The sequence below is a fragment of the Tursiops truncatus genome, chromosome 10 (assembly GCF_011762595.2).
Source record: "Tursiops truncatus isolate mTurTru1 chromosome 10, mTurTru1.mat.Y, whole genome shotgun sequence".
Taxonomy (NCBI): Eukaryota; Metazoa; Chordata; class Mammalia; order Artiodactyla; family Delphinidae; genus Tursiops; species Tursiops truncatus.
In genome coordinates this window covers 89,521,316-89,547,366 of record NC_047043.1, presented here as the reverse complement: position 1 = coordinate 89,547,366, position 26,051 = coordinate 89,521,316, and the positions used below count along the sequence as shown (strand labels likewise).

At 39.6% G+C, this 26,051-nt stretch overlaps 1 protein-coding gene across 1 annotated transcript in view; it reads right to left on the bottom strand.

Annotated features, from left to right (window-relative positions):
• The window catches only part of CNTN4 (contactin 4), an 817,087-nt gene that overhangs the window by 473,810 nt on the left and 317,226 nt on the right, over positions 1 to 26,051 (bottom strand). Inside the window, exon 4 of the mRNA XM_019947613.3 lies at positions 20,378 to 20,519. Within this exon, the coding sequence (XP_019803172.1) occupies positions 20,378 to 20,432 (55 nt within the window). The 5' untranslated portion in view covers positions 20,433 to 20,519. The remainder of the gene's footprint in view (positions 1 to 20,377; positions 20,520 to 26,051) is intronic.

Below are 26,051 nucleotides of genomic sequence, written 5' to 3'. Positions count from 1 at the left end.
CAATGTAGATACGTCAATCCCAATCGCCCAATTCATCACACCCACCCCCCCCGCCGCTTTCACTCCTTGGTGTCCATCCGTTTGTTCTCTACATCTGTGTCTCTATTTCTGCCCTGCAAACCGGTTCATCTGTACCATTTTTCTAGGTTCTAAATATATGCGATAATATATGATATTTGTTTTTCTCTTTCTGACGTACTTCACTCGGTATGACAGTCTCTAGATCCATGCACGTCTCAACAAATGACCCAATTTCGTTCCTTTTTATGGCTGAGTAATATTCCATTGTATATATGTAACAAATCTTCTTTATCTATCCGCCTGTCAATGGGCATTTGGGTTGCTTCCATGACCTGGCTATTGTAAATAGTGCTGCAATGAACACTAGGGTGCATGTGTCTTTTTGAATTATGGTTTTCTGTGGGTATATGCCCAGTAGTGGGAAGGCTGGGTCATCTGGTAATTCTATTTTTACTTTTTTAAGGAACCTCCTTAGTGTTCTCCATAGTGGCTGTATCAATTTACATTCCCACCAACAGTGCAAGAGGGTTCCCTTTTCTCCACACCCTCTGCAGCATTTATTGTTTGCAGATTTTCTGATGATGCCTATTTTAACTGGTGTGAGGTGATACCTCATTGTAGTTTTGATTTGCATTTCTAGAATAATTAGTGATGTTGAGCAGCTTTTCATGTGCTTCTTGCCCATCTGTATGTCTTCTTTGGAGAAATGCCTATTTAGGTCTTCTGCCCATTTTTTGATTGGGTTGTTTGTTTTTTAAATATTGAGCTGCATGAACTGTTTACATATTTTGAAGATTAATCCTTTGTCGATTTGTTTGCAAATATTTTCTCCCATTCTGAGGGTTGTCTTTTCGTCTTTTTTATGGTTTCCTTTGCTGTGCAAAAGCTTTTAAGTTTCATTAGGTTCCATTTGTTTATTTTTGGTTTTATTTCCATTACTGTAGGAGGTGGATCAAAAAAGGTCTTGCTGTGATTTATGTCAAAGAGTGTTCTTCCTATGTTTTCCTCTAAGACTTTTATAGTGTCCGGTCTTACATTTAGGTCTCTAATCCATTTTGAGTTTATTTTTGTGTATGGTGTTAGGCAGTGTTCTAATTTCATTCTTTTACATATTGCTGTACAGTTTTCCCAGCACCACTTATTGAAGAGACTGTCTTTTCTCCATTGTATACCCTTGTCTCTGGTGCCATAGATTAGTTGACCATAGATGTGTGGGTTTGTCTCTGGGCTTTCTATCTTGTTCCATTGATCTATGTTTCTGTTTTTGTGCCAGTACCATATTGTCTTGATTACTGTAGCTTTGTAGTATAGTCTGAAGTCAGGGAATCTGATTCCTCCAGCTGCGTTTTTTCCCCTCAAGACTGCTTTGGCTATTCGGGGTCTTTTGTGTCTCCATACAAATTTTAAGATTTTTTTGTTCTAGTTCCGTGAAAAATGCCATTGGTAATTTGACAGGGATTGCATTGAATCTGTAGATTGCTTTGGGTAGTATAGTCATTTTCACAATATTGATTCTTCCAATCCAAGGACACAGTATTTCTCTCCATCTGTTGGTATCACCTTTAATTTCTTTCATCAGTGTCTTATAGTTTTCGGCATACAGGTCTTTTGTCTCCCTAGGTAGGTTTATTCCTAGGTATTTTATTCTTTTTGTTGCAATGGTAAATGGGAGCGTTTCCTTAATTTCTCTTTCACATTTTTCATCATTAGTCTATAGGAATGCAAGAGATTTCTGTGCATTAATTTTGTGTCCGGCAACTTTACCCAATTCATTGATTAGCTCTAGCAGTTTTCTGGTGGCATCTTTAGGATTCTCTACGTATAGTATCAGGTCATCTGAAAATAGTGACAGTTTTACTTCTTCTTTTCCGATATGTATTCCTTTTATTTCTTTTTCTTCTCTGATTGCTATGGCTAGATCTTCCAAAACTGTGTTGGATAATAGTGGTGAGAATGGACATCCTTGTCTTGTTCCTGATCTTAGAGGAAATGATTTCAGTTTTTCACCACTGAGAATGATGTTTGCTGTGGGTTTGTCATATATGGCCTTTATTATGTGGATGGAGGTTCCCTCTATGCCAACTTTCTGGAGAGTTTTTATCATAAATGGGTGTTGAATTTTGTCAAAAGCTTTTTCTGCATCTATTGAGATGACCATATGGTTATTCTTCTTCAATTTGTTAATATGCTGTATCACATTGATTGATTTGAGTATACTGAAGAATCCTTGCATCCCTGGGATAAATCCCACTTGATCATGGTGTATGATCCTTTTAATGTTTTTTTGGATTCTGTTTGCTGGTATTTTGGTGAAGATTTTTGCATCTATATTCATGAGTGATATTGGTCTGTAATTTTCTTTTTTTGTAATATCTTTGTCTGGTTTTGATATCAGGGTGAAGGTGGCCTCAAAGAACGAGTTTGGGTGTGTTCCTTCCTTTCAAATTTTTTGGAAGAGTTTAAGAAGTATGGATGCTAGCTCTTCTCTAAATGTCTGACAGAATTCACCTGTGAAGCCATCTGTTTCTGGACTTTTGTTTGTTGGAAGATTTTTAATCACGGTTTCAATTTCATTACTTGTGATTGGTCTGTTCATATTTCCTATTTCTTTCTGGTTCAGTCTTGGACGGTTATACCTTTCTAAGAATTTGTCCATTTCTTCCAAGTTGTCCATTTTATCGGCATAGAGTTGCCTGTAGTAGTCTCTTAGGATGTTTTGTATTTCTGCGGTGTGTGTTGTAACGTCTCCTTTTTCATTTCTAATTTTACTGATGAGTCCTCTCTCTCTTTTTCTTGATGAGTCTGGCTAAAGGTTTATCAATTTTTTTTATCTTCTCAAAGAACCGGCTTTTAGTTTTATTGATCTTTGCTATTCTTTTCTTTGTTTCTATTTCATGTATTCCTGCTCTGATCTTTATGATTTCCTTCCTTCTGCTAACTTTGGGGTATTTTTGTTCTTCTTTCTCTAGTTCCTTTAGGTGTAAGGTTAGATTGTTTATTTGAGATTTTTCTTGTTTCTTGAGTTAGGCTTGTATAGCTATAAACTTCCCTCTTAGAACTGCTTTTGCTGCATCCCATAGGTTTTGGATTGCCGTGTTTGCATTGTCATTTATCTCCAGGTATTTTCTGATTTCCTCCTTGATTTCTTTAGTGATCTCTTGGTTATTTAGTAATGTATTGTTTAGCCTCCATGTGTTTGTGTTTTTTACATTTGTTTCCCTGTAATTCATTTCTATTCTCACAGCATTGTGGTCAGAAAAGATGCTTGATTTGATTTCAATTTTCTTAAATTTACTGAGGCTTGACTGTTGACCCAAGATGTGATCAATCCTGGAGAATGTTCTTTGCGCACTTGAGAAGAAAGTATAATCTGCTGTTTTTGGATGGAATGTCCTATAAATATCAATCAAATCTATCTGGTCTATTGTGTCATTTAAAGCTTGTGTTTCCTTATTAATTTTCTGTTTGGATGATCTGTCCATTGGCGTAAGTGAGGTGGTAAAGTCCCCTACTATTACTGTGTTACTGTCTATTTCCTCTTTTATAGCTGTTAGCCATTGCCTTATGTATTGTGGTGCTCCTATGTTGGGTGCATATATATTTATAATTGTTATATCTTCCTCTGGACTGATACATAGTGTCTTTCCTTTTCTCTTGTAACATTCTTTATTTAAAAGTCTTTTATCTGATATGAGTATTGTTACTCCAGCTTTCTTTTGATTTCCATTTGCATGCAATATCTTTTCCATCCCCTCACTTTCAGTCTGAATGTGCCCCTAGGTCTGAAGTGGGTCTCTTGCAGACAGCATATATATGGGTCTTGTTTTCACATCCATTCAGCAAGCCTGTGTCCTTTGGTTGGAGCATTTAATCCATTCACGTTTAATGTAATTATTGATATGTATGTTCCTATTACCATTTTCTTAATTGTTTCGGGTTTGTTTTTGTAGGTCCTTTTCTTCCCTGGTGTTTCCCACTTAGAGAAATTCCTTTAGCTTTTGTTGTAGAGCTGGTTTGGTGGTTCTGAATTCTCTTAGCTTTTGCTTGTCTGTAAAGCTTTTGATTTCTCTGTAGAATCTGAATGACATCTTTACCAGGTAGAATAATCTGGTTATAGGTTCTTCCCTTTCATCATTTTAAGTATATCATGCCACTCCCTTTTGGCTTGTAGAGTTTCTGCTGAGAAATCAGCTGTTAACCTTATGGGAGTTCCTCTGTATGTTATTTGTCATTTTTCCCCTGCTGCTTTCAATAATTTTTCTTTGTTTTTAATTTTTTCCAATTTGATTACTATGTGTCTCAGCATGTTTCTCCTTGGATTCATTCTGTATGGGACTCTGTGCGCTTCCTGGACTAGGTGGCTATTTCCTTTCCCATGTTAGGGAAGTTTTCGACTATAATCTCTGCAAATATTTTCCCTCGTCCTTTCTCTCTCTCTTCTCCTTCTGGGATCCCTATAATGCGAATGCTGTTGTGTTTAATGTTGTCCCAGAGTCCTCTTAGGCTGTCTTCATTTCTTTTCATTCTTTTTTCTTTATTCTGTTCCGCAGCAATGAATTCCACCATTGTGTATTCTAGGTCACTTATCCGTTCTTCTGCCTCAGTTATTCTGCTATTGATTCCTTCTAGTGTAGTTTCCATTTCAGTTATTGTATTTTTCATCTCTGTTTGCTTGCTCTTTAATTCTTCTATATCTTTGTTAAACATTTCTTGCACCTTCTCGATTTTTGCCTCCATTCTTTTTCCGAGGTCCTGGATCATCTTCACTATCATTATTCTGAATTTTTTTTGGAAGGTTCCCTATCTCTACTTCATTTAGTTGTTTCTCTGGGGTTTTATCTTGTTGCTTTATCTGGTACATAGCCCTCTGCCTTTTCATCTTGTCTATCTTTCTGTGAATGTAGTTTTTGTTCCACAGGCTGCAGGATTGTAGTTCTTCTTGCATCTGCTGTCTTCCCTCTGGTGGATAAGGCTATCTAAGAGGCTTGTGCAAGTTTCCTAATAGGAGGGACTGGTGGTGGGTAGAGCTGGGTGTGGCTCTAGTGGACAGAGCTCAGTAAAACTTTAATCCACTTGACTGCTGATGGGTGGGGCTGGGTTCCCTCCCTGTTGGTCGTTTGGCCTGAGGCGACCCAACACTGGAGCCTACCCAGGCTCTTTGGTGGGGCTAATGATGGACTCTGGGAGGGCTCACACCAAGGAGTACTTCCCAGAACTTTTGCTGCTAGTGTCCTTGTCCCCATGGTGAGCCACATCCACCCCCCGCCTCTGCAGGAGACCCTCCAACACTAGCCAGTAGGTCTGGTTCAGTCTCCCCTGGGGTCACTGCTCCTTCCCCTGGGTCCTGATGTGCACACTACTTTGTGTGTGCCCTCCAAGAGTGGAGTCTCTGTTTCCCCCAGTCCTGTCAAAGTCCTGCAATCAAATCCCACTAGACTTCAAAGTCTGATTCTGTAGATATTCCTCCTCCTGTTGCTGGACCCTCAGGTTGGGAAGCCTGACGTGGGGCTCAGAACCTTCACTCCAGTGGGTGGACTTCTGTGGTATAAGTGTTCTCCAGTCTGTGAGTCTCCCACCCTAAAGTTATGGGATTTGATTTTATTGTGATTGCGCCCCTTCTACCATCTCATTGTGGCTTCTCTTTTGTCTTTGGATGTGGGTTATCTTTTTTGGTGAGTTCCAGTGTCTTCCTGTCGATGATTGCCCATCAGCTAGTTGTGAGTCTGGTGTTCTCGCAAGAGGGAGTGAGAGCACGTCCTTCTACTCCACCATCTTGGTTCAGGGCCCCCTTTCCTCATCTTGAATGCTACTGAATAGAGCAACTCTATGAAATCATAAGGGAAACAGAAGGAATACAGAGCACCAACTTCAAACTTGACTCTATTTCCAGTTAGATAAATATTATGTTAAAACCAAGTTTTTGTGCAAATATCACACCACTGGGGAGACAAGCATTCCCAAAGAGGGTGTCCAAGAATTCTGCCTAAGAGAAACAAGAGGAGAGGGGAGAATTCACTTTTACTTGACAATTTTTATTTTACAAAGATCACTTGTGTGCAACTCCTATTTGCCAGTCTTAGCAGAAGTTCATAACTTTTCAGTGAAATTCTACAGAGAATATCACATCAAGTTCTGGCAAAAACTGTTGACCCAAACAAATACTGCTGCATTTTTATTATTTACTCTTTTGCTCAGAGATGGGAATTTATTTTGGTTTTGCTCGGTTCTTTGAATTATCGTTATTCCCATGGGGGGGCGGTATTTTATTCTGTGGATAAGACTTTGTTAGAGAATTTCACCCTTTCCTTTAAAGGAAGCACAGAAGATAGCATATACAAAGTGCATACTGCATCTGCTCTATGAATACATTAGCCTAGTGAGTTTTAAACAAATAAATTAAAACTTTACTCATTTCAACACAGAGGGAGGTGAACAGCTGGGAGTTTGAAGGAGTGTTTAAAGACAATTTCATTAGCTTTACATCTGTATTCTAAGCTAAGATATAATTAGACTGAGAAAGTAAAGGAAGGCAGGAGGGAGGGAGAAAGAACAGAGCAGGGGTAGGCCAGAGGGAGAGATAATGACTATTACCCCAGGGGGTGGAGAAAAAACAAAGAGACAATTTTTTTTGTGGGGAGCTGGAGGAAAGATACCTCCTGGGAGAGAAAGCAGGATCACTACACTGCGACTGCATACAAAATATAAAGCAATTTTGGGAGGTAACATCTACACATTTTAATCTAGTTTTCTCCAGAGTAACGGGTTAACCAATAACTCGGGAGGAAGATGATGAAGGGCTAAACTGCACAACACTGGGGGAGGGACAGAAAGGTTGAGTTCCTGCTCAGGAGACGACCTACAAAAGGAAGAGTGTTGCTCCAGAAGGTCCCTGCTAAGGTCTGAGGCTGGTGTTGACCAGGTGAGAGTAGGAGTAAGACACCTGGTATTGGTGAAGCCACTCCTGCATGATCTTCAGCCACTACAATTTAGTTGCCCCTCTATAATGCAGAAATGATGATATTAGCCATCTTAGGTCCAATATAATTTATATAATGTATTTAGAGGATTTAGAAGAGACAGCTGGACAGTAATTATTGCTATTATTATTATTATCATCATCATCAGTAGTGAATAAGTTGCCCAGGACTCTAAGTAATATTTCAATGGTAAGAAATGTGAACCATCAGGTAAAATAATAACTATTAATAGTTAATAAAGTACTAGATGGGCGATATAGTATTCTCTATTTCAAAATTCTCTAATTCAAATACTAGCATACAGCCTGAGAGAGTGGGTATATATACAGTAATAAAATGCTTATAAACATTTTTATCTATATGGCTATAGAGAGAACAAGATACAGATTTATTCTTAGAATAATATAATTACATAAGAGAAACGGTCATCAATCCTACCTTCTTTTTCTTCCCTACCTACAAAGGAGGTTGTGACCTGGCCCCTTCTTAGTCAACTTCACAACAAAATTAAACAATATCACTTTTGACCTTTCCTCCACAGTTGTTTCATGATAGGCCAGATTTTGGCATTCTCTCCTTCTCTCTCACTCCCACTGTTCTCTTCCCTCTTTATTCATACTATGTAATTCAGGATCCACTGGACTCTATGAAGTAGATGGAAGTACATCGCTTGTATTGGGACTCAGTGGTAAAGGGGGAAGAAGGTTATGCCCATTTTATTATTATTACACTCTGATTACAGGCCAGTCACTGTGCTAAGTATTTTACATCTAATTTCTCAGAGAATTAAGCAATTTCTTCTATTTCATACATTTAGTAACTATACTTAGAGAAAGGTTTTGAACCCAGATTTATCTCAGCCCCAGGATCATGGTGCTTTCCACTATAGGTTGTACCAAGGAAATAGCTTCTGATATTTTAACATTATGGTTCATTGAGAAGAATAGTGTATTTTGCCTAGATTTCTCACTTAAATCTGGATTTAAGTTCAAGATTTAAAATCAAGATTATATGCACCTTAAACCATGGACTAAACCACAAATAACTTTGTATGCCCAACATCTATCACCACATAGCATGTAATAGATGCTTAGTAAATAACGAAATAAGTGAATAAATTAGTAAAGAATGTGTAAGTATTTTCAAAGAAATAAAAAGTTCTAACTTTAAGAAAATAATCTCTTCTCAAAATGTATTTGCTGCTGTTATCAAAAGTCTATAGGGGATTATTAGACAACCTACTAAAAACCACCATCTCCAGTGGATAAATAGTTGACAAAGGCAATCAAAAACTTTTGTCCTAAATACCTCTAATAATAAAATTCCATGTCCCTTTACATAAATAGAGTTTAGACTTCTTACGATGTAATAACAAGAAAACAATTATCAAGTCAAAATCAGAAAAAGTTATTATTATTGTGAGAAAGGTAAATCAAACCTTCTCAATTTAACCCTTGCTGTGAAAGTCATTAGCCATGTGAACTTGGGCAAAGGAATTAATCTTTTTGTTCACTGGTTTTCAAATCTGCCCAAGTAGAGACAGACTGGATGAGAGCACAACTTTGACAGCCCGTAAATCTCTGACTGTGGAAGTAACGTATTTGCTGCAAGGGATTGCTATGTTAACCACTGGCCTAGCCTTCAAAGTTCCTTAGAAAAGAGTAATGCTTTCTTCTGTAGTATCTCAGGTTGATCGTAAGTTGTCTATTTTGACATTTGTTTCCACATCAACAAGCAGAATACGTTTCTGGCTGCGTTAATTCCTTTCTGGTGTAGATGTCATCTAAGTGGAAGCACTATAGCTGAAACGAGGGAGTTTATATTGATTTTTGTTTCCTTTTACTTAACTAGTTCAAGCAACGTACGCATTACAGCCTTCATACCTTTCAAATAATATATATGACATCATGCTTCCCTCAGGCACTCTTAATCCAGGCAACTGCCTTCCCTTTTTGTATCAAAAGTATTTTCAAGACTTTGGTCTGGGACATAACCCTCTGATGGGGTGTGTGGTAATCACATAGTCAATACTATGGGTTTTTAATTTTGTCCCCCAGGGTGTGTGGTACAGACAGGCAGGAAATGAAAAGATGTTCTGCTCCCTACAGATGCTGATATGGGACAAAATTGAAAATCGGTGAAGTGGTGAAGTCAGTGCACATCCTGACTCCTCAAGATCCCTCTCACAGCACAGAAGCTCTCCTTCTTCCTTCTCGCTTCCAGAGGGATCCGATATGACACCTCAGGTGAGTTAAAGTCAGAGGGTTCATGCTCCCAGGGAGGTTTGTCCCTCATTCTTTTTCACTTATTGCAGTAGCTGCCCCTTGGAAGTGGGAGAGAGACGAGGCCTGGAGTTTGAGAAACTTGGACTCGGATTATGCCACTAATTATCTGTGTGTCCTTGGTCAGTGCAGTCAATTTGTCTTTAAGATAAGGGATAGGTTTATAATCCTGTGAATCATGTCTGAGGGAAGTTGGCTCCAATAACCCTGACTTCATGACAGCAAGACAGGCTCTCTCAGGAGGTAGTAACACTTGTGTTAGTTTTGTTTCTCAGAAGACTTATTTTTTGTTGAGATATAATTCACACAGTGTATAACTCACCCTCTTAAAATGTACAATTTAGTGATGCCCTGGTCTGAATGTTTGCATCCCTCTAAATTCTGTGTTGAAAACTCATGCCTTATGTGACATGATGTGATGGTATTAGGAGGTGGGGTTTTGACAGGTGATTTGGTCCTGAAGACAGAGCCCACGCGAATGGGATCAGTGCCTTTATAAAACAGACTCCAGAGATCCCTTGCCTCTTCCACCATACGAGGACACAAAGAGAAGTGGGCAATCTGCGATTTGCAAGAAGTCTTTGATCAGAAACTGATCAAGCTGACATCTTGATCTTGGACTTCCAGCCTCCAGAACTATGAACTGCTGTTTACAAGCCACCCAGTCTGTGGTATTTTGTTAGAGCAGCCTGAACAGACTAAGACAAGTAGCTTTCAGTATATCCATAAGGTTGTTCAACCATCATCATTAGATAATTCCAGAATATTGTACCACCCTAAAAGAAAACACATATCCACTAAAAATCACACCCTAAACCCTCCTAAGTTCTGCTCTGGTTCACTCTGTCTTTATGGATTTACCTCTTCTGGACATTTCATATAAATAGGTTCATAGAATATGTGGCTTTATTCACTTGGTATAATATTTTCAAGGTTTATCCGTGTTGTCATATCAGTACTCCATTCCTTGGTATGGCTGAATAATATTCCACTGCATGGGCATATGGCATTTTGTTTATCCATTCATCAACTGATGGAAATTTGGGTTGTTCCCAATTTCTGGCTATTGTGAATAATCATGCTGTGAATATTTGTGTATAAATTACTTCTGTTTTTGTTGATGCAATTTGCAAGCTCTCTGGAAATACTTTTTAAGAAGTCCTCTGGTCTTTACTGTTTCACTGTTTTTGCTGGATATAAGACGGTGATTCTTTCCTCTATGAAGGCATCTCTGAGGCCCTGTGGTAGAAAAGGGCACAGTACTTGGAGTATGAAGACATAGATTTGAATACTGGCTCTGGGGATTTCTAGATGTTTGACCTTGAACAAGTTCCACAGCCTCTCACAGTCTAATTTCCAGGACTATAATTTTAGAGAGGATTAGTGATGCCTGACCTCCAGGGTTGTAAAGAAGGTTAAACAAGGGCTTCCCTGGTGGCGCAGTGGTGCGTCCGGAGCCTGTGCTCCACAACGGGAGAGGCCACAACAGTGAGAGGCCCGCGTACCGCAAAAAAAAAAAAAAAAAAAAAAAAAAAAGAAGGTCAAACAAGGAGGGAATGGAAAAGCACATAGTAGATCCACAAAAGATGTCAGTTAAATTTATTCTTTCATTTACATCCTATTTATTGACTGCCTGCTCTGTGCCATGTACTATCCCATATGCCTCTTAAAACTAATGAATAAAACAAATATTCCTACCTCTACGAAGCTTAAAATCTGCAAGGGGAAGCATTTACCTTATGCTTTGAATCAGCAACTTGGCGAATTTACATTTTGTACCTCTCCCTTCTACACTTACCCCCAGTCAACTTCCCTTTGGGGCTACTAGCCAGGGTTTCTACTTCTACAAAGACAAGAAAAGGAGGGAATTATTCTCAGGTACAGTTACAGGTTAAGAATTAGTAGGTTAGTTCCTCTATCTTCAATGGCACTGCTTATCCAACAGAAATATAGTGTGAGGCACATAGGTAGTTTTAAATTTTCTAGTACCTACATTAAAAGAAAGTAAAAACAAACTGGCAAAATACATATGTTTTATTTAACCCAACATATTCATTTCAACATAATTGATATAAAAATTACCAATGAGGCATTTTATATTCCTTCTTTGTAGTAGGTTTCCCACATCCAAGGGCAGAAGTGCAGACACAGAAAAGAAAGCAATGTGAGGATGGACGCAGACATGAGAGTGATGTATCTAATACGAGCCAAAGAAGGCCAGAGACTGCTGCCACAGCCAGAAGGTAGAAAGGAGCAAGGAAGAATCCTTCCCTAGAGTCTTCAGACGGAGCATGACCCTGCCAACATCGGATTTCAGACTTCTAGCCTAAGAATAGTGAGAGAATACATTTCTGTTGTTTTAACCCACTCACGTTAGCGGTAATCTGTTACAACAGCCCTAGGAAACCACTACAGAGTCCGGTAACTCAGTTTGGACTGGCCACATTTCAAGGGTGCAATAGCCACATATGGCTAATTTGAGCACAATTTTTAAGTCTGTAGAGGAGAAGTCCTCTGTGGTCATTTCCCAAAACCTTGCTTTAGAAATGAGAGCCTTTGAGATAAGTCTTAATTGAGATCTGAAGGGGTGAGCCCTCTGCCTTAGAATCACTTCTTTCTGAAACAAAATAATCTGTTACCTTTCTTAAGGCAAAGGATTCTTGATTACTCTAAAAAGACAAAACATCCCAGCGATCCACTAGGGGTTCTGGGAAATAAGAAAACTATTTTTCTTTTATCTCTCTAAGCACAGAACTCACACCTTATTGTTCACCAGAATGATCAGTAATTGTACTCTAGCTGTAGGCTCAGGAGACATTCCTCCTTTATTTTCTGCTCTCCAAAGATGCTGCAACATAATTCTATTTCCCTTTAAAATTAAGAAATAACGTCTTTTTTGCGTTCATTACATCACAAAACAGAGAAAGAGCACAGGCCAATATCATACCTGTTAGTGGTTCACAGGCAAGGAAATAAGGCTCAGCAGAAAAATTAAATCATTTCAATACTCAGGACACCTCTTCCACATAAAAAGCCCTTCCTTTGTATCGTCAGGTATTCAATAAGTTGCCCTGAAAGCCAGACTGACTTGAGTATAAAGGCAGCATATGTACTGGGGGAAGAGTAAACCACTGGGTTATGAATCAGAAAGCCTAGGTTCCAGCTGATGCCATTGATGTCAGGAATATAACCTTGAGCAGATCCCTAACCAATCAGAATCTCATATGTAAAACTGGAATAATGACAATTTCTGCCTGACTTGCCTCTCAAGACCGTTTACTATGACTCTCAAGCTTTTGGAAGTATCAGTCTCCTGGAGGGAGAACGTGAACTCACCTCCAGAGATTACGATTCTGTAGGTCTGGCCTGGGGCCCAGGAACCTGCATTTCTGATAAGTTACCAGCTGACGCTGTTCATCCACGGACTACATTTTGAGAGCCACTGGTTTGTAGTATTTTACAAGATGGTAAGCCCCATGACGACAGGCACTATGTGTCGATAGATATCATAGCATAACTGTTAGAGGCCCTGGCTTTTGAGCTGGATAGACCTGTATGAGCAGGGCCTGTATGAGCTCTAATTCCTTGGGCAGGTCATGCAACCCCTTATCTAGGAAATGTGTTGTTCTGAGGTTAAATGGGATATTGCACTCAAGAATATGATACTACATCTGGCACAGAAATGTTCAATAGACGTTTACTCTTAATGTTATTATTGTGCCTGTCTCTAGCCCTAACAGATTTGTTAAACACACTGTTCCGCAAATATTTTATAGACTAACAAGTGCTAAACAAATTAAGGGCATTATTAGGGTGGTGTGGGGCTACATCCTCATCAAACTCTGTTCTTGCTACAGATGAACTACATGGTTAACATCACTAATGGGAGTTTGGGGGGTGAAAAGAATGGAAAGGAGTCTGCTCGAGCCCAATCCATCACATGCATTAGGGTCTTCTATGTGCTCCTTTCTTTATTGTAGTTGTTTTGTTTTTTTTTTCAGCAAAATGCATTTAAAAATCTTCCATCATTTTGAACCACCAGATCCTTCTCGTTTTAGAACCCCTAACTCTGCAACTTGATAAATTTCTAGAAGGCCCATCATAAACACCTCCCCAGCTTTTTTCCCAGTGCCAGGCCCCCAGATAGTTGGCTCCATTGGCACCTGTCCCAGGGGCCTTGCTGCCAGGAGGCAGACCCTAAAAGTTGTGGCTGCTAAACATGCATATGGCTGCCCCCTGGCTTGCTGCTGCTGGTGGTGATGATGGTGATGATGACGATGACGATGATGATGATGATGATGATGATGATGATGGTGGTGGTGGTGGTGATATTAACAGCAAGTAACACTTAGTTCATGTTACTAAGCCAGACATCTTCCTAAGTGCTCTACACATATAAATAAGTTTAATCAATTTAGGTATTTATTTTTCAGAGAAGCTTATTATTATTATACCCCTATTTTATAGATGAGGTCACATCTGTAAAGGTGGGGGAAGGGCGACAAAGATGCTCTGAACTCTGCTTCAACCACTGAAGAAGAGCGAGACACCCATGTGCTAAGAAGCTGATAGTAGTGGCATCAGCAGCAGCAGCAGTGCAAAGAGGACAGAGATGATCTTTCACTTAGAGCTAAACTACATTCTTAGAGAAGCACAATCCTAGCACCGGCAGGTCCTCTAATATGGGCTAAATGACTCAATGAATGACAGCTCACACTCAGTGTTGCTTGCAAGGATCAGACACTGCACTAAGTACAGAGCACATATACATGATCTCAATCCTCATAAACACCCCAATAAACACTTATTTTGTCCATTTTATACGTGGGGGAAAAAAAGCAACCCAAGACTTAGGGGGAGAAAATAGCTTCATCACACAGCTGATAAGTGGCAGATCTATTTCATTTCAAAACCCATGCTCTTAACTTCCAGGTTCACTTCATCTCCAGGTGGCGTTTCTGGTGTGGTAGGAGATGCCACGGCTATTCCTTCACCTGCCCTCAACCTCTGAGGCAGTATCATTGATCCCACATTTCAACCAAGCATTATCACATTAGCTGATATTAAATGCATACAATGTTCGGATTTTTCACTTGTTTGTTTTTCTCCCCTCTTCCTAATTTATTTCATTCAACAGACTTCAATCTTTTTTTTTTAATACAACATGTCCCAGACTCTATCAGCAAGGGAGTTTTATTTATAGTTAAGACAACCAGCCTGGCTGAGCATGTCTAATGAAGCCATTAATGACTTTGCTTCAGGAGAGGTCTTAAATTGAATATTTCTAATAACTTTTGGTTTGTATCACTGCTACTATATGTCCATGCCAGTGGGGATATAAAATTGCTGCCAGTTTCTCTATTTACCTCAACATCTTTATTACTGATTAATATTTTCCCACCATGAAATGTATTTAAGTACTTAAATTGATATTCAAAAGGAGTTTTCCATTTGCTGTTTATTATTTTTTGGGTATACTTCTCCCTATTCTTTTCCTGAATTTTCTTCACTGGAGTCACTGCTTTTTAATCTAGTTATTAGCTTTCTTCTTGCTAAATCTTTCTACTACCTTGGCTTCATTTCATGGCCATGGTTTTGAGACAGCACAGAGAAATAGGAAATCCATTCTTTGGCTGCAGTCAGCATGACTCTAAATGCACTGGCCAGCCAGTTTCTTAGAAAGAGAAACAATAAAATAAAAATTCAGTACAGAACTAGGCTTTGCAGTAACTGCGAGAAAACTGACATTTACTCAACTCTCTTTTGATCTTAATCGAACACTTGTTACTTTTGCAAAAACAGGCAGTACTAGGTTTAATATCTGTCTGGAATTATTTGAGAGCTGTCTGTTCTTCTATTTATTCTGGGGAAACATATGAGAGTCTTAAGAAGTGAAATACTGTTCCTGGCTGCTGCGCTGTGAGGCCAAACTCTGAAACTCACTTCTGTGTTCTCTGCATTCTGATGGGGCCATATGGGCATGATGGTGGGGAGCAGGGATGTTTTAGGGCAGGTCCTGAGCTTTGCAGGAATGTTTGATTAAGGAGTAACTCGATAAGATTGTGCTTATCGAGTTCTACTATCAATATCAACAAATACTGGAGGTTCCTACTGTACATCTGTGTTCTCTGACCCTAGAATAAGCCAAAACCATCTACGGCCTACGTTAGTCTTAGTGATAAGACACTTCCTAAGCCTAAAATGCCTTCTGAGGACCACTGGGCAGTGTCTCCACATGCTCTGACTGCAGGTGGTGGCCCCTGGTTTGCATTTCTTACTGTCATAGATTCAAGCTACACCACTGTGGTTATTCAACCCAGGCCTCCTCCTTGCTCCAATTTTGAGAACACTCACTAATCCCAGAATACGCCTCACGTGAATGACACAGGATGCTTTCTGCCCTGCCCACCCCAGATGCAGCTGTAACAGCAGGAGAAATTTTGTGAACAGACCAACAAAATGCTTACATTTGGAGAGGATGCACTTTCTCAAAAAGAAATAACTGCTGAAGTTGGTAAACTGCACCACAGAGATGGGAATAAATTTAGGCTCTCTGAAACCAACATCAATTGAGACTACATCAAACATACATTTTTTTCACCCATTCACAGAGGGTTTTTAAATGTCTTCACACCTCTTGTTCCATATGAACATATGGACCAGCCATTTTATTCTTTTTCTCAAATCTGCCAGTGTGAACAGAATCAGTAACACACAGTAAGGCATAGGATCTGTGGGAAATTTCGTATTAGATGAATACAGTTTCAGGCTTAGCTGTAACCCTTCAGCATACATATCTGTCTTTCAAATCATGTGTTTAGCTATAACTATACATTCTTAGAGTTAGAAAGAACTTTAGTAACCATCTGTTCAACACCCTCATTGTACAGAGGTGTAAACTGAATCCCAGAGAGGCAAAAACAACTTTCCCGGCAGCTGGCTAATAATAAAACTAGTAAATAGTAAAGCAAGTAAAAGACTAAAACTACCTGGTTGCAGGACCTGGATAATACTTCCAGGCATATCTATATAGAGGCAGGCGTGCATGTACTCACATAAGTCCTTACACGCATGTACACATATGGATCCACAGCACAGTCAACATCTCAGTCATTTCTGTCAAAACCATGTTTTCTGTCTGGTTTCGTCCTAATTACTGATATGACCAATACTGGGCTGCTTTTCTGCTACTAATTGGTGTGTGCATGCTTTTGGTTTGGATTCCCCCAAAAGCAGAGCCTGAAAGAAGGACTGGAAACAGTTTATTTGGAAGATAATTCCAGGAAGTAGGAGTGAGAAGGAGAAGGTAGAAGAGGGTACTGTGGGCAACGGGGCTTCAGTCTTGCCGGAGACCTCAAAGGAACCGTGTAGAATGTGCCTAGGCGTTCTCCTTCTAAATGGCAGGCCCTGAGACCTTTATCTACTGATTCTCATGCCCCATTGTGTGAGGACTGCACTGAAGAAGAGAGTTAGTTTCTCAGAGTTCCCCTTGCTTGTGACTAGAGAAAGGCTTGAGAAACAAAAATACAGAACAGGGACAGTCAACCCAGCTGTGGTTGAAAGCAGAAATGGGCGAGGGGATTGGGAGATTGGGATTGACATATATACACTAATACGTATGAAATGGATAACTAATAAGAACCTGCTGTATAAAAAAATAAAAACAAAACAAACAAAAAAAAGAAATGGGCGAGGGGGTGCTGCCCCAAGAACAACTGATACACAGTTCAAGGCACAATAACCACTTTTAATACTTCATATATTTCTATCTAATTTAAACAACTCAGTTGTATGTATTAGCCTCAGAGGTGGCTGGTTCACTGCCTTAACATGAAAGGGACTACAGCATGCCTTGTGTCCATAGTACAGCTTGAAATTGGAGACTGGGTCTCTCTCTCCTTTCTGGTCAGTAGGCAGCATTTGTTCATTTGACATATGTTTATTTATTTAGTGAATGGCACTATGTACTAGGCATTTTGAAGATACTGGGCATGCAGCAGTGAACTAAAAAGATAGAAATGCCTGCCTTAACAAAGCTTCAGTATGGTCAGGAAAGACATTTTGCATAAAGACAAAACTTATAGTTGTTCATATATTGATAAGAACTCTGAAGAAAAATAAAATAAGAAGAGGGGTATACAATGTTGGTGAAAAGAATGATTGCTATTTTATTTTATTTATTTACTGTGGTCAGTAAAAGCCTTACCAATTCAGTGGCATTTGAGCACAGACCCAAAGAAGGCTAGAGGGCAACTGATGGGAACATACAGGGCAACAGCATTATTGGAAAAAGTCAGTAGAAAGATCCTAAGGTCTACTTACTTGGCACTGTGTCTAATAACAAATAAAAACTAAGCACTTGAAACAGACTTCGCAACCTTGTGGGCTAGGAACAGCCTCTCCCTGGAAGACCACTTTGATTTGTTTCATACAGCCTTTCCATTTTTATTTTAAAATTAATTTGAGTTGGTTGGCAATGTTAAATAATTAGGAGATTTATTCATAAAAACTCAAAAAGCTGGGAGACCTGGCATATAGGACCAGAGCGGTGCACTGGTTGGTACTTTAATGGGACACGTTTGTTCCAGTTTTCTGCAGTCACCAGCCTTCCCTCTTGTCAGCAGGACTCACTATTCCTTTAAGACTGTTTCATTCACTTGTTAGCTTCCTTGCTCTTCCAGGTAGTTGGGTTATGTGTTCCTTGTTACTGTGTTCATCAGTAGTCTTTTCTGTTTTTTAATTACTGTCAGAGACTGAGTCTAGCTTTGGTAAGAGAGAAAATATCCATTGTACCATAAATTACTAATCAATTCCTTAAACGATTAGCAGACCTTTCAAGGTGCATCCCTCGCAGGAGGAACCTGTTTATATATTCGGGTCTTCTATCTTATTTAGGGAAAAAGATCAGGAAAAAGCATATTTGAGATTCACTAATTATGACAAACATAATAGACATAAATTATTTTCCTTGCCAAAAACTCACCAAGAAATATATGACTAAGGAAGTATAGAAAAGGAAAAGAATGAACAGTTAAATAAATCTGTTCAAACTTCAGAGTGTCGAGTGCTATGTAAATTAATAAAATCAAGACAAATAGCAAGAAAACAAAAACATTAATTAAAGCTTGACTTTACTTATACCAAAGGAGGCATATGGTAAGGGAATATTAATGCCATGTAAACCAGTTCACAAAAAAGACTCACCAAAACATCAATATACTGATTTCCTACAAAAAACTAAGTGAATAAAAAAAGACACAGATACACATCTTGGGTGAAAATTCCGAGTTTTTCAAAACACCACTGAGGAGGTTAATGGCTTCCTTGATTTTCAACCCTTTAACTTCTGATATCTACTCAGCACAGCGAGTTAAATAAACACATTGCTTTGGTCAAACACTGAGAAATCGATTCATTATGTTATGCTTTAGAGAATATGTATATCCCAGAGTCAGGAGGAGTTACAGCCAGATTATCTCAGTTAAGGACTTTGGGGAGGGTCAAGGGTCATGAAAAGACTGGAGAAAAGGAAATGAGGCACAGAGCCTGAGGCAATGGCTTGGGGAGGGGGCAGAGATAAAGCTCCTGACCAGATGAGGGAGAAAAGTAATAGTTCTAAAAGAGACAGCTAGACGCCAACATGTCCATGATCAGGGAATGGCGAGGATGCTATGAACCTAACTAAGGCAAGAAGTTTAGGATTTGAAGGTAGGGCATTCTGAAGTTTGTTAAGTGGATGGGGTTTACATTTAGAAAAACGCAGGAAGAGTGAAAAGCAAAATTTAAAGAGTACATTTGCAACCATTTACTGGACAAATCGACAAGACAGCCACAAGGCTGTATAGTGAGCTGGTCAAAACTATGGAATCTGGAGTTAGTCAGCTTTGGGTTGGGACCTTATTTTCTTTACCACCTCCTGGCTTGGTGACCTTGGGTGAGTTTCTTAACTTCTTAATGCTTCAGTAATAATATTAATAATAAGAGCGACAAAAGTAAAAATAAAGAGTAAATACTTCCTAGTGATCATGAGACAATGAAATAAAAGTACACGGAGTGCTTAGCACAGTGCCTGGCATGAGTAAGGGATCCATACATGTAAGCACTACCATTACTACCTTTAATCACTCAACAATTGCACATAATCTGCCGTATCAAGCTGTCGGTCAATATAGCTATAGAACACAGCTAATAAGAGTTCTGTGTCTGTCTTGCTTAGGAGTAGATTCACAGATATTAACACAGAGCTGTCTCCTTGTAAAATACTCAATAACATTATTTGAATGAATGCATGAATCAAGGTCATGATGATCCAAAAGTCATTTTTTGTTTTATGTTGTAAAAACACAGATATATTCCAGGTGTCCCTCTTGGACTTGACACTCTGAATAACAAAACAGGCGAACTAGACTCATTTCAAAAAGACCTGGAAAGACACCCACCATCCCAACCTGGAAACCAACTCTCAGTGCATGCTGGACTTGAGGCAGCATCAACAATGAGTTATGTATGTCAGCTGGTAGGCTCCTATCTTCCAGAAAACCAAGAAAGTAATAAATAGCATGTCTGAACTTTTTAAAGCCCTTGTCTAGCGGGTGACCATGAGAGTATGGTAAAAGCCTTGTATCTATGCTTTCCGACTCCTGCTAAGCTATAGGTGTATTGCCATGAAAAAGAAAGTATCAAATGACAGAGTGATACCAACAAAGATATTGCAAGAGTCACCCAGATAAACTTCCATCCAATGACATCAAAGTAGGCAATACTCTATATTATCAGTTTTATTGCCCAATATCTCTGTGCAATTGAGCACTGGAAGGAGCAAAAATAACAACTTTCAAACTAAATAATGGCTCAAACAACTGTAAAAGGACCACACAGACAGGTGAAACATCAATGTCTAGCTTTGGATACAACACCATGGAAAGAGGCACTAAAAGACTATCAGGAGAGAGTATTCAGAAGTGTCAGCAAACGCTAGTCATAGTAGCGCGCACTCTTACGATTTTATCATTGCCATCTAAAGTGAAGGCCCGCTTTTGAATTAGTGTGAAATACAGTGGCATTTTTAAATCAAAAAGTTCTAAAATGACACTCTACCTGCAAGGCACAACACGAATGACTGCAGCACCAGCAGTTCCCATGGCAACCTCATCTTCAGTTTCTGAGGTCAAAGGAGTTTCAAGTCCAATAACAAGTGAATAAAAAAGCTGTTTCTTTTAAGTTGTATTCAACCTTTAATCTGTGGGAGAGAAGAGACAATACAATGAGATTTGGGAATACTTCTCCTTGTGCGCTCTGAAAATTTATCCTTCCTTGAGTACAAATAAAAATGCTTCTGGAAAACTACTCTTGAAGAAGAGAAAGCATGTTAAATTTGGAATTGAAGCAAATATTGCTCCTTTCCTTCTTCCCAATAATACTTGGGCAGAGACTGAAGCTGGTAGGTCCCTGTGGCTACTGAGCGCAGGTAAGAACAGCTTCTGATCAGATGTGAACCAACCCTTTCCAGTCCCTTAGTTTCCAGGCCCCATTCTTATTTATTTTCCAATTAATAATACACTCAAAATAGTGAATACAGAAGAAATTCCACTGAACAAAACAGGGCTAGCATTGGTGGACTTTAAAGAGAAATTCTGAAGTCTTAGAATGGAGTTACATGTGTGAAAAATTATAACTACCCCATCAATTCAAACATTTTTCCCCCAATTCTCCATGTTTCATCCCCAAAATGCAACAGAAATATGCAGCTCTAGTGCCTACAGAGAAAAATCCTACTAAGTATGAGTAGCTGTCTACTAGGTTCTTTTGGACAAATCTAGAGCATGAGTAAGAACAGTCATTCTTCCGTTAGCCAGGAATCTTAAAACAGGAGAACTCCATGGTGAAGAGAGGCTGCTTGTTCTGTGTACGATGTACAAAGCAGGTAAGTGGACGGGTGAAGCAGGCAGCATTCACGGGCCCTTGGGAGGGCAAGGGTACATCCTGTCTGAAGGGGCAGGTACCCCCGCCAGCTCATGCTGATGGCTAACATGTGGGGCACAGACCTAGGGTTGCAGAAGCACTTACAACTTTTCAAAGAAAAGTTGAAAACATTATTGTATTTTGAAAATCTCCCAAGTTTTAAATGTTGGAAACCTCTTCAAAAGATTCTTTTAAAACATCGAGGGAGCCAAACACCACCAAATTGCCTTCAGGTACCACAGTTTTGCAACATGACCTCGGTAAAACAGAACTCACACTGTGCTTGGCTTGCTCTCATCCACTCATCCCTTCTCCCATCCATCCTATGAGCCAGACATGGATTTATGCGTCTATGGAGTGCCTTTTGCTTGCCAGACACTAGTGAGGCACCGGACCTGCCAAAATGGAGATCCCAGCCGTATGTAGCCGTAAGAATCTCCTACTCCAGTGGGGTCAGTTACCTGCAGTTTCATAAAACTGCAACACAACATGCCATTTTGAAGGAAGGAGGACAGTTTCCGGACTTCATAAAGGAGATGAGCTCCTACTGGTGTTTGAAAGATGAGAATGATGCATCTTCCTATTCATCATTTAACCAAATAAGGGAGAAATCTAGGAAAGCAGAAGACACACTCTGTTTACAGCTTGGGCGGTAACCAGTTCCCAGGTCCTGGTTATGTACCCCACCCCGTCTCTCTCCCAAGGTTGTTTCAAAAGAAACGTCCTGGTTAAGTACATGAAACCTCTTTGAAAACCACACAGCACCATACGAATGCTAGATGTGATTATTATTATAGTCCTGATATTTTTTAAGCTGATGATAACCTGGGTCTTCTCCTCTCACTGCCACTTACCAGAGCGAACACAGGTTTACATGAGAACATGGATCAACATGGACTAACATGAGCTCCTCAATCAAGGGCTCTTAGCATTAATTGATGCCACGTGGTCACTCAGAAGCCTTTATGTTTACCATGAAGCGAACAGAAAGTGAAGAACCATCATTAGAGAACTCGTCTTTCTTTTGCATCCTTAAATAGCTCAGTTTCTGATAAAGCCAGACTAGATATGTTGTGAAGACAAAAGGGACTCTTAACTTCTGATGTGCCGATGTGGCGTAAAACTGGGCCGTGTCTCTAACTGGATATGTTCAGATACTCTTCTGACATGCATGGTAATTAGGCCATTTTAGATAAACAGGATGTGACGATCAATGAAAACTATTAATGTCTTTAGCAAATGATCAGGGTATTAATAATTAATTTTGCGATGGAAATGTCATCTCAGACCAGAGAATTGATCTACGTTGTTAAGCAGTTTCTTGAAGCAATTAAAATTAGCTTAGAAAATGTATCCAATTACACCGTAAAGATTTAATTCAAGATAGGATGCTATTTACAGTGTGTGCTCTGTTACGAGCTGTAGATTTTTAAGGATGAAGGATTTCAAGAACCCGGCTGGCGTTTATTTGCATCCAGGTAAGGTTCACCTCCACTAATCAGAAATAATGGGGTCGTTGATGGTAATTCGTCTGGTGGGCAGTCCTAACCAGAGCACAGGGTTTTCTGAAGGGAGCTGAAGATTGATGAATCTCATGTGGGACTGTGGTGCAGGATACAAAGTTTCATAATTTCCATTTTTCTGCCAGAACCAGAAAGCAAGCTGTGGGATGAGGTGAGAGTTATGGCAGTAAGAGACCTCCCCTGCAGCCTGGAGCTCTCTCTGGTTTACCCTAAGGTGGCTGTAGGAAAAGGTAGTGTACTCAGCACTAACTGTGGGACCTTGACCAAGAATTAGACTCGTAAATCCTGGGGAGGGGGCCACACAATGAAACAGGACTGGCTTGCTTTCTCTGGCTGAGCCAGAAGGATATGAATAATTGAGAATCCCACAGTTTATCTGTACACATTGCTCCACACAGCCAAACTCCTTCAGCCTTCAACACTTCAAACAATTCTTATATAGCAAGAGTCATGCTAAAGAACTCAGTCTAAAGTGTGTAAGACAAATCATGACTCAGTTCTTCCTTAAACATCTTGGTTTCCAAGAACCTACATGCAGGGTCTCATCATATAATGACTGCTTTTAGCACTTTGCTAAATTAAAATTCTGCTGGTATCCAAATGCTCTAATTCAGCTCAACAAATAAGCAGGTGTGCTTACTGGGGGCAGGGACAATGCTAAGGGTGGAGGTGCAGAGGTGATGGAGGTAAGGGCCCTATCCTCAAGGAGCTCACTGTTTACTTGGCAAGAAAGGCGATTAAACCAGGCATTATATTTCAGTGGGATTAACATAGTAAATCTATTAAGGACAAGGTGCTGAGGATGCTAAAGGACCGTCACCTAACTGAGCCAGGGGGTGGGGTAAGGCAGGGGCTTCAAGAATGCTCTCCAAAGGGGTTAACAGTTCGAACTGTGTCTTAAAGGATAAGTAAGAGGGAGGAAGGAAATTCTAAGCCAAGTGGCAAGGGCAACTGACAGGCATGAGAATTTAGAGAATCTTCAAGTTACTGCAACACAAGAAAATGGAAGGAGCACAATGGGCGGACTCACACCTGTGCTCTAATCTTGGCCCTACATTCTCCAGCTGTGTGGCTCATCTGTAAAATAACAAGAATACCCATCATCCAGGCTTACTGTAAGGATTAGTGAGAGGGTATGGAAGGCACCAAGGTCAGGGCCTTGACACTTAGTAGCCACCCTTGCTAAACATAGTACAGCACTGCCTAAGCCAGGTACCTGATGCCCGAACAGTCTTGAATGTATATTAAAGAGTTTGGACCTGAATCTGAAGACTAGGAGAGGGTGGAAATGACTTTAAACAGGGAGAAGTTCTGAATAAACTTGGTTTCCCTGTATGGGGATCTGCTTTACATGCAATCCCCAGAAACAGAGAATATCTACTTTCCCCATTGCTTGTCTCCTCTGCTCAACAGGTGAACTCTAATTACGAAGTATACTTCCAATATTCAACACAGTTTTCAAAACCTCATGGCAGTAAGACAGAGTGGGAAAACACTGGATTTGGAATGAAGTGAATTGAGTTCTTTCTTCCTGGTTTTGCCACTAGTTATCAATTTTGGGGAAGCCACAACCTTTGTAAACATATTTGCTTACCTATAGTTTGGGACTCATACCATGAGCCCTATCTTTCTCACACGTGGTTGTAAGATTTAACTGACCTATGTTTTGAAAGTGACTATCAATTATTCTTATTGTGTAGATTCTAATTCAAATCCCCTCCAAGATTTTAAACTTTACAAAGGTAGTAATATTTGTTTTTTCATAGGTATTTAAGAGGCTCATGGAGAATTACATGGCACAGAGCAGGCAGTCAATAAATAGTATGTAAATGAAAGAATAAATTTAACATCTTTCATGGATCTACTATGTACTTTTACATTCCCTTCTTATTTAACCTTCATCACAACCCTGGAGGTCAGGTATCACTAATCCTCTTTAAACTTATAATCTTGGAAATTAGATTATGAATGGAACTTGTTCAAGGTCAAACATCTAGAAATCATCAGAGCCAGTATTCAAATCTAGGTCTTCATACTTCAAGTACTGTGCTCTTCTCTACCACAGCAACAGAAATGTAAATAAAGCAATGTGTCTTTAAAGGGGAGACATAAAGTTCTGGTGGTAACCCTCCTAACTCTGCTTTTCATGTTGCCCTTCTGCAGAATAGAAACCAGATACCAGGGAGCAGAGATACAGAATCTGCATAATATGCATAATGCAAAATAGAGCATGGGTTTCAGAGCTGAGCCCTTGTCAGAAGAGTGCATTTCACTAGTGTGAACTCAGAACTCCTTGTGAGAGCACAGCTGGGAATGCTGCTTTCCCTCTAAACGTAAGAACAACATGAACATTTGTTTTCTTCCTAATTATTATTTAGGATGCAGCCATTCTTAAGGCAAGAATTTTAAAAAGGATCATCCACAGTTCCCAGTGTATAGTTGAGCATTTTCAAACTCTACAATTAACTAATAAGCGGTGCAGTCAATCATAATGGCAAGGAAGCAGTGAGCAGAACTGAAAGCAGGAGACACATTCAGCTTCCTCAGAAAGCAACCTGTCAATCATTTCAAGGGAAAATGGCATACAGTCAAATCTTAATATTTAGTCAGTCAACAGATATTTATTGAGTGCTCATTATTCAAATGGTAATATGCAGAATGCAGAGTCAAGGTCAAGGCCTCTGCCCACAAAAGGATGACAACTCAGCTGGGTAGAAAAGATTACTGACTATATAACTTAGTTTATATGGCAACTTAGGGGTACAAATAATCTATACTTTCTATCCTTATGGTATCTGGTCTACAGGTTCCTCTTGGATAATGAAAATTCATAGCAATCAAATTAGCTTAATAGATTTTCTCCTTGTACCAGCTTTTTATTCTATCTTCTACAAGAAACATATTTCCATGTCTATTTCCTTGAGGTCTTCCCTACTTCAGTGGAGACTGAAATAAGTAGTCTGCCAGGAATGTGAAAAAATGTGTGTTGCTTAGTTTCTCTTTGGATTGCTTGTCCCAAGCATCTGAAAGTATTAAGAGGAAAGTATTAAGTGTAAAGAAGATGTAAAAGGGACTGGATAATACATTTGGAAAACTGCACTTATTAACCAACAGGTAGGCACGCATGAGATGGTATTCCTTATGGAGATGGTACCCAGCTACTCAGTGGCTGATTGGGACTCTATTTCCATCATAAGATCACATTACAGAGGACATTGAGGACAGAGGGTCAGCTAAATGGGGACAATTATCCCCATTTTTAAAGGCTTTCTAGGCAAAATGGTGTC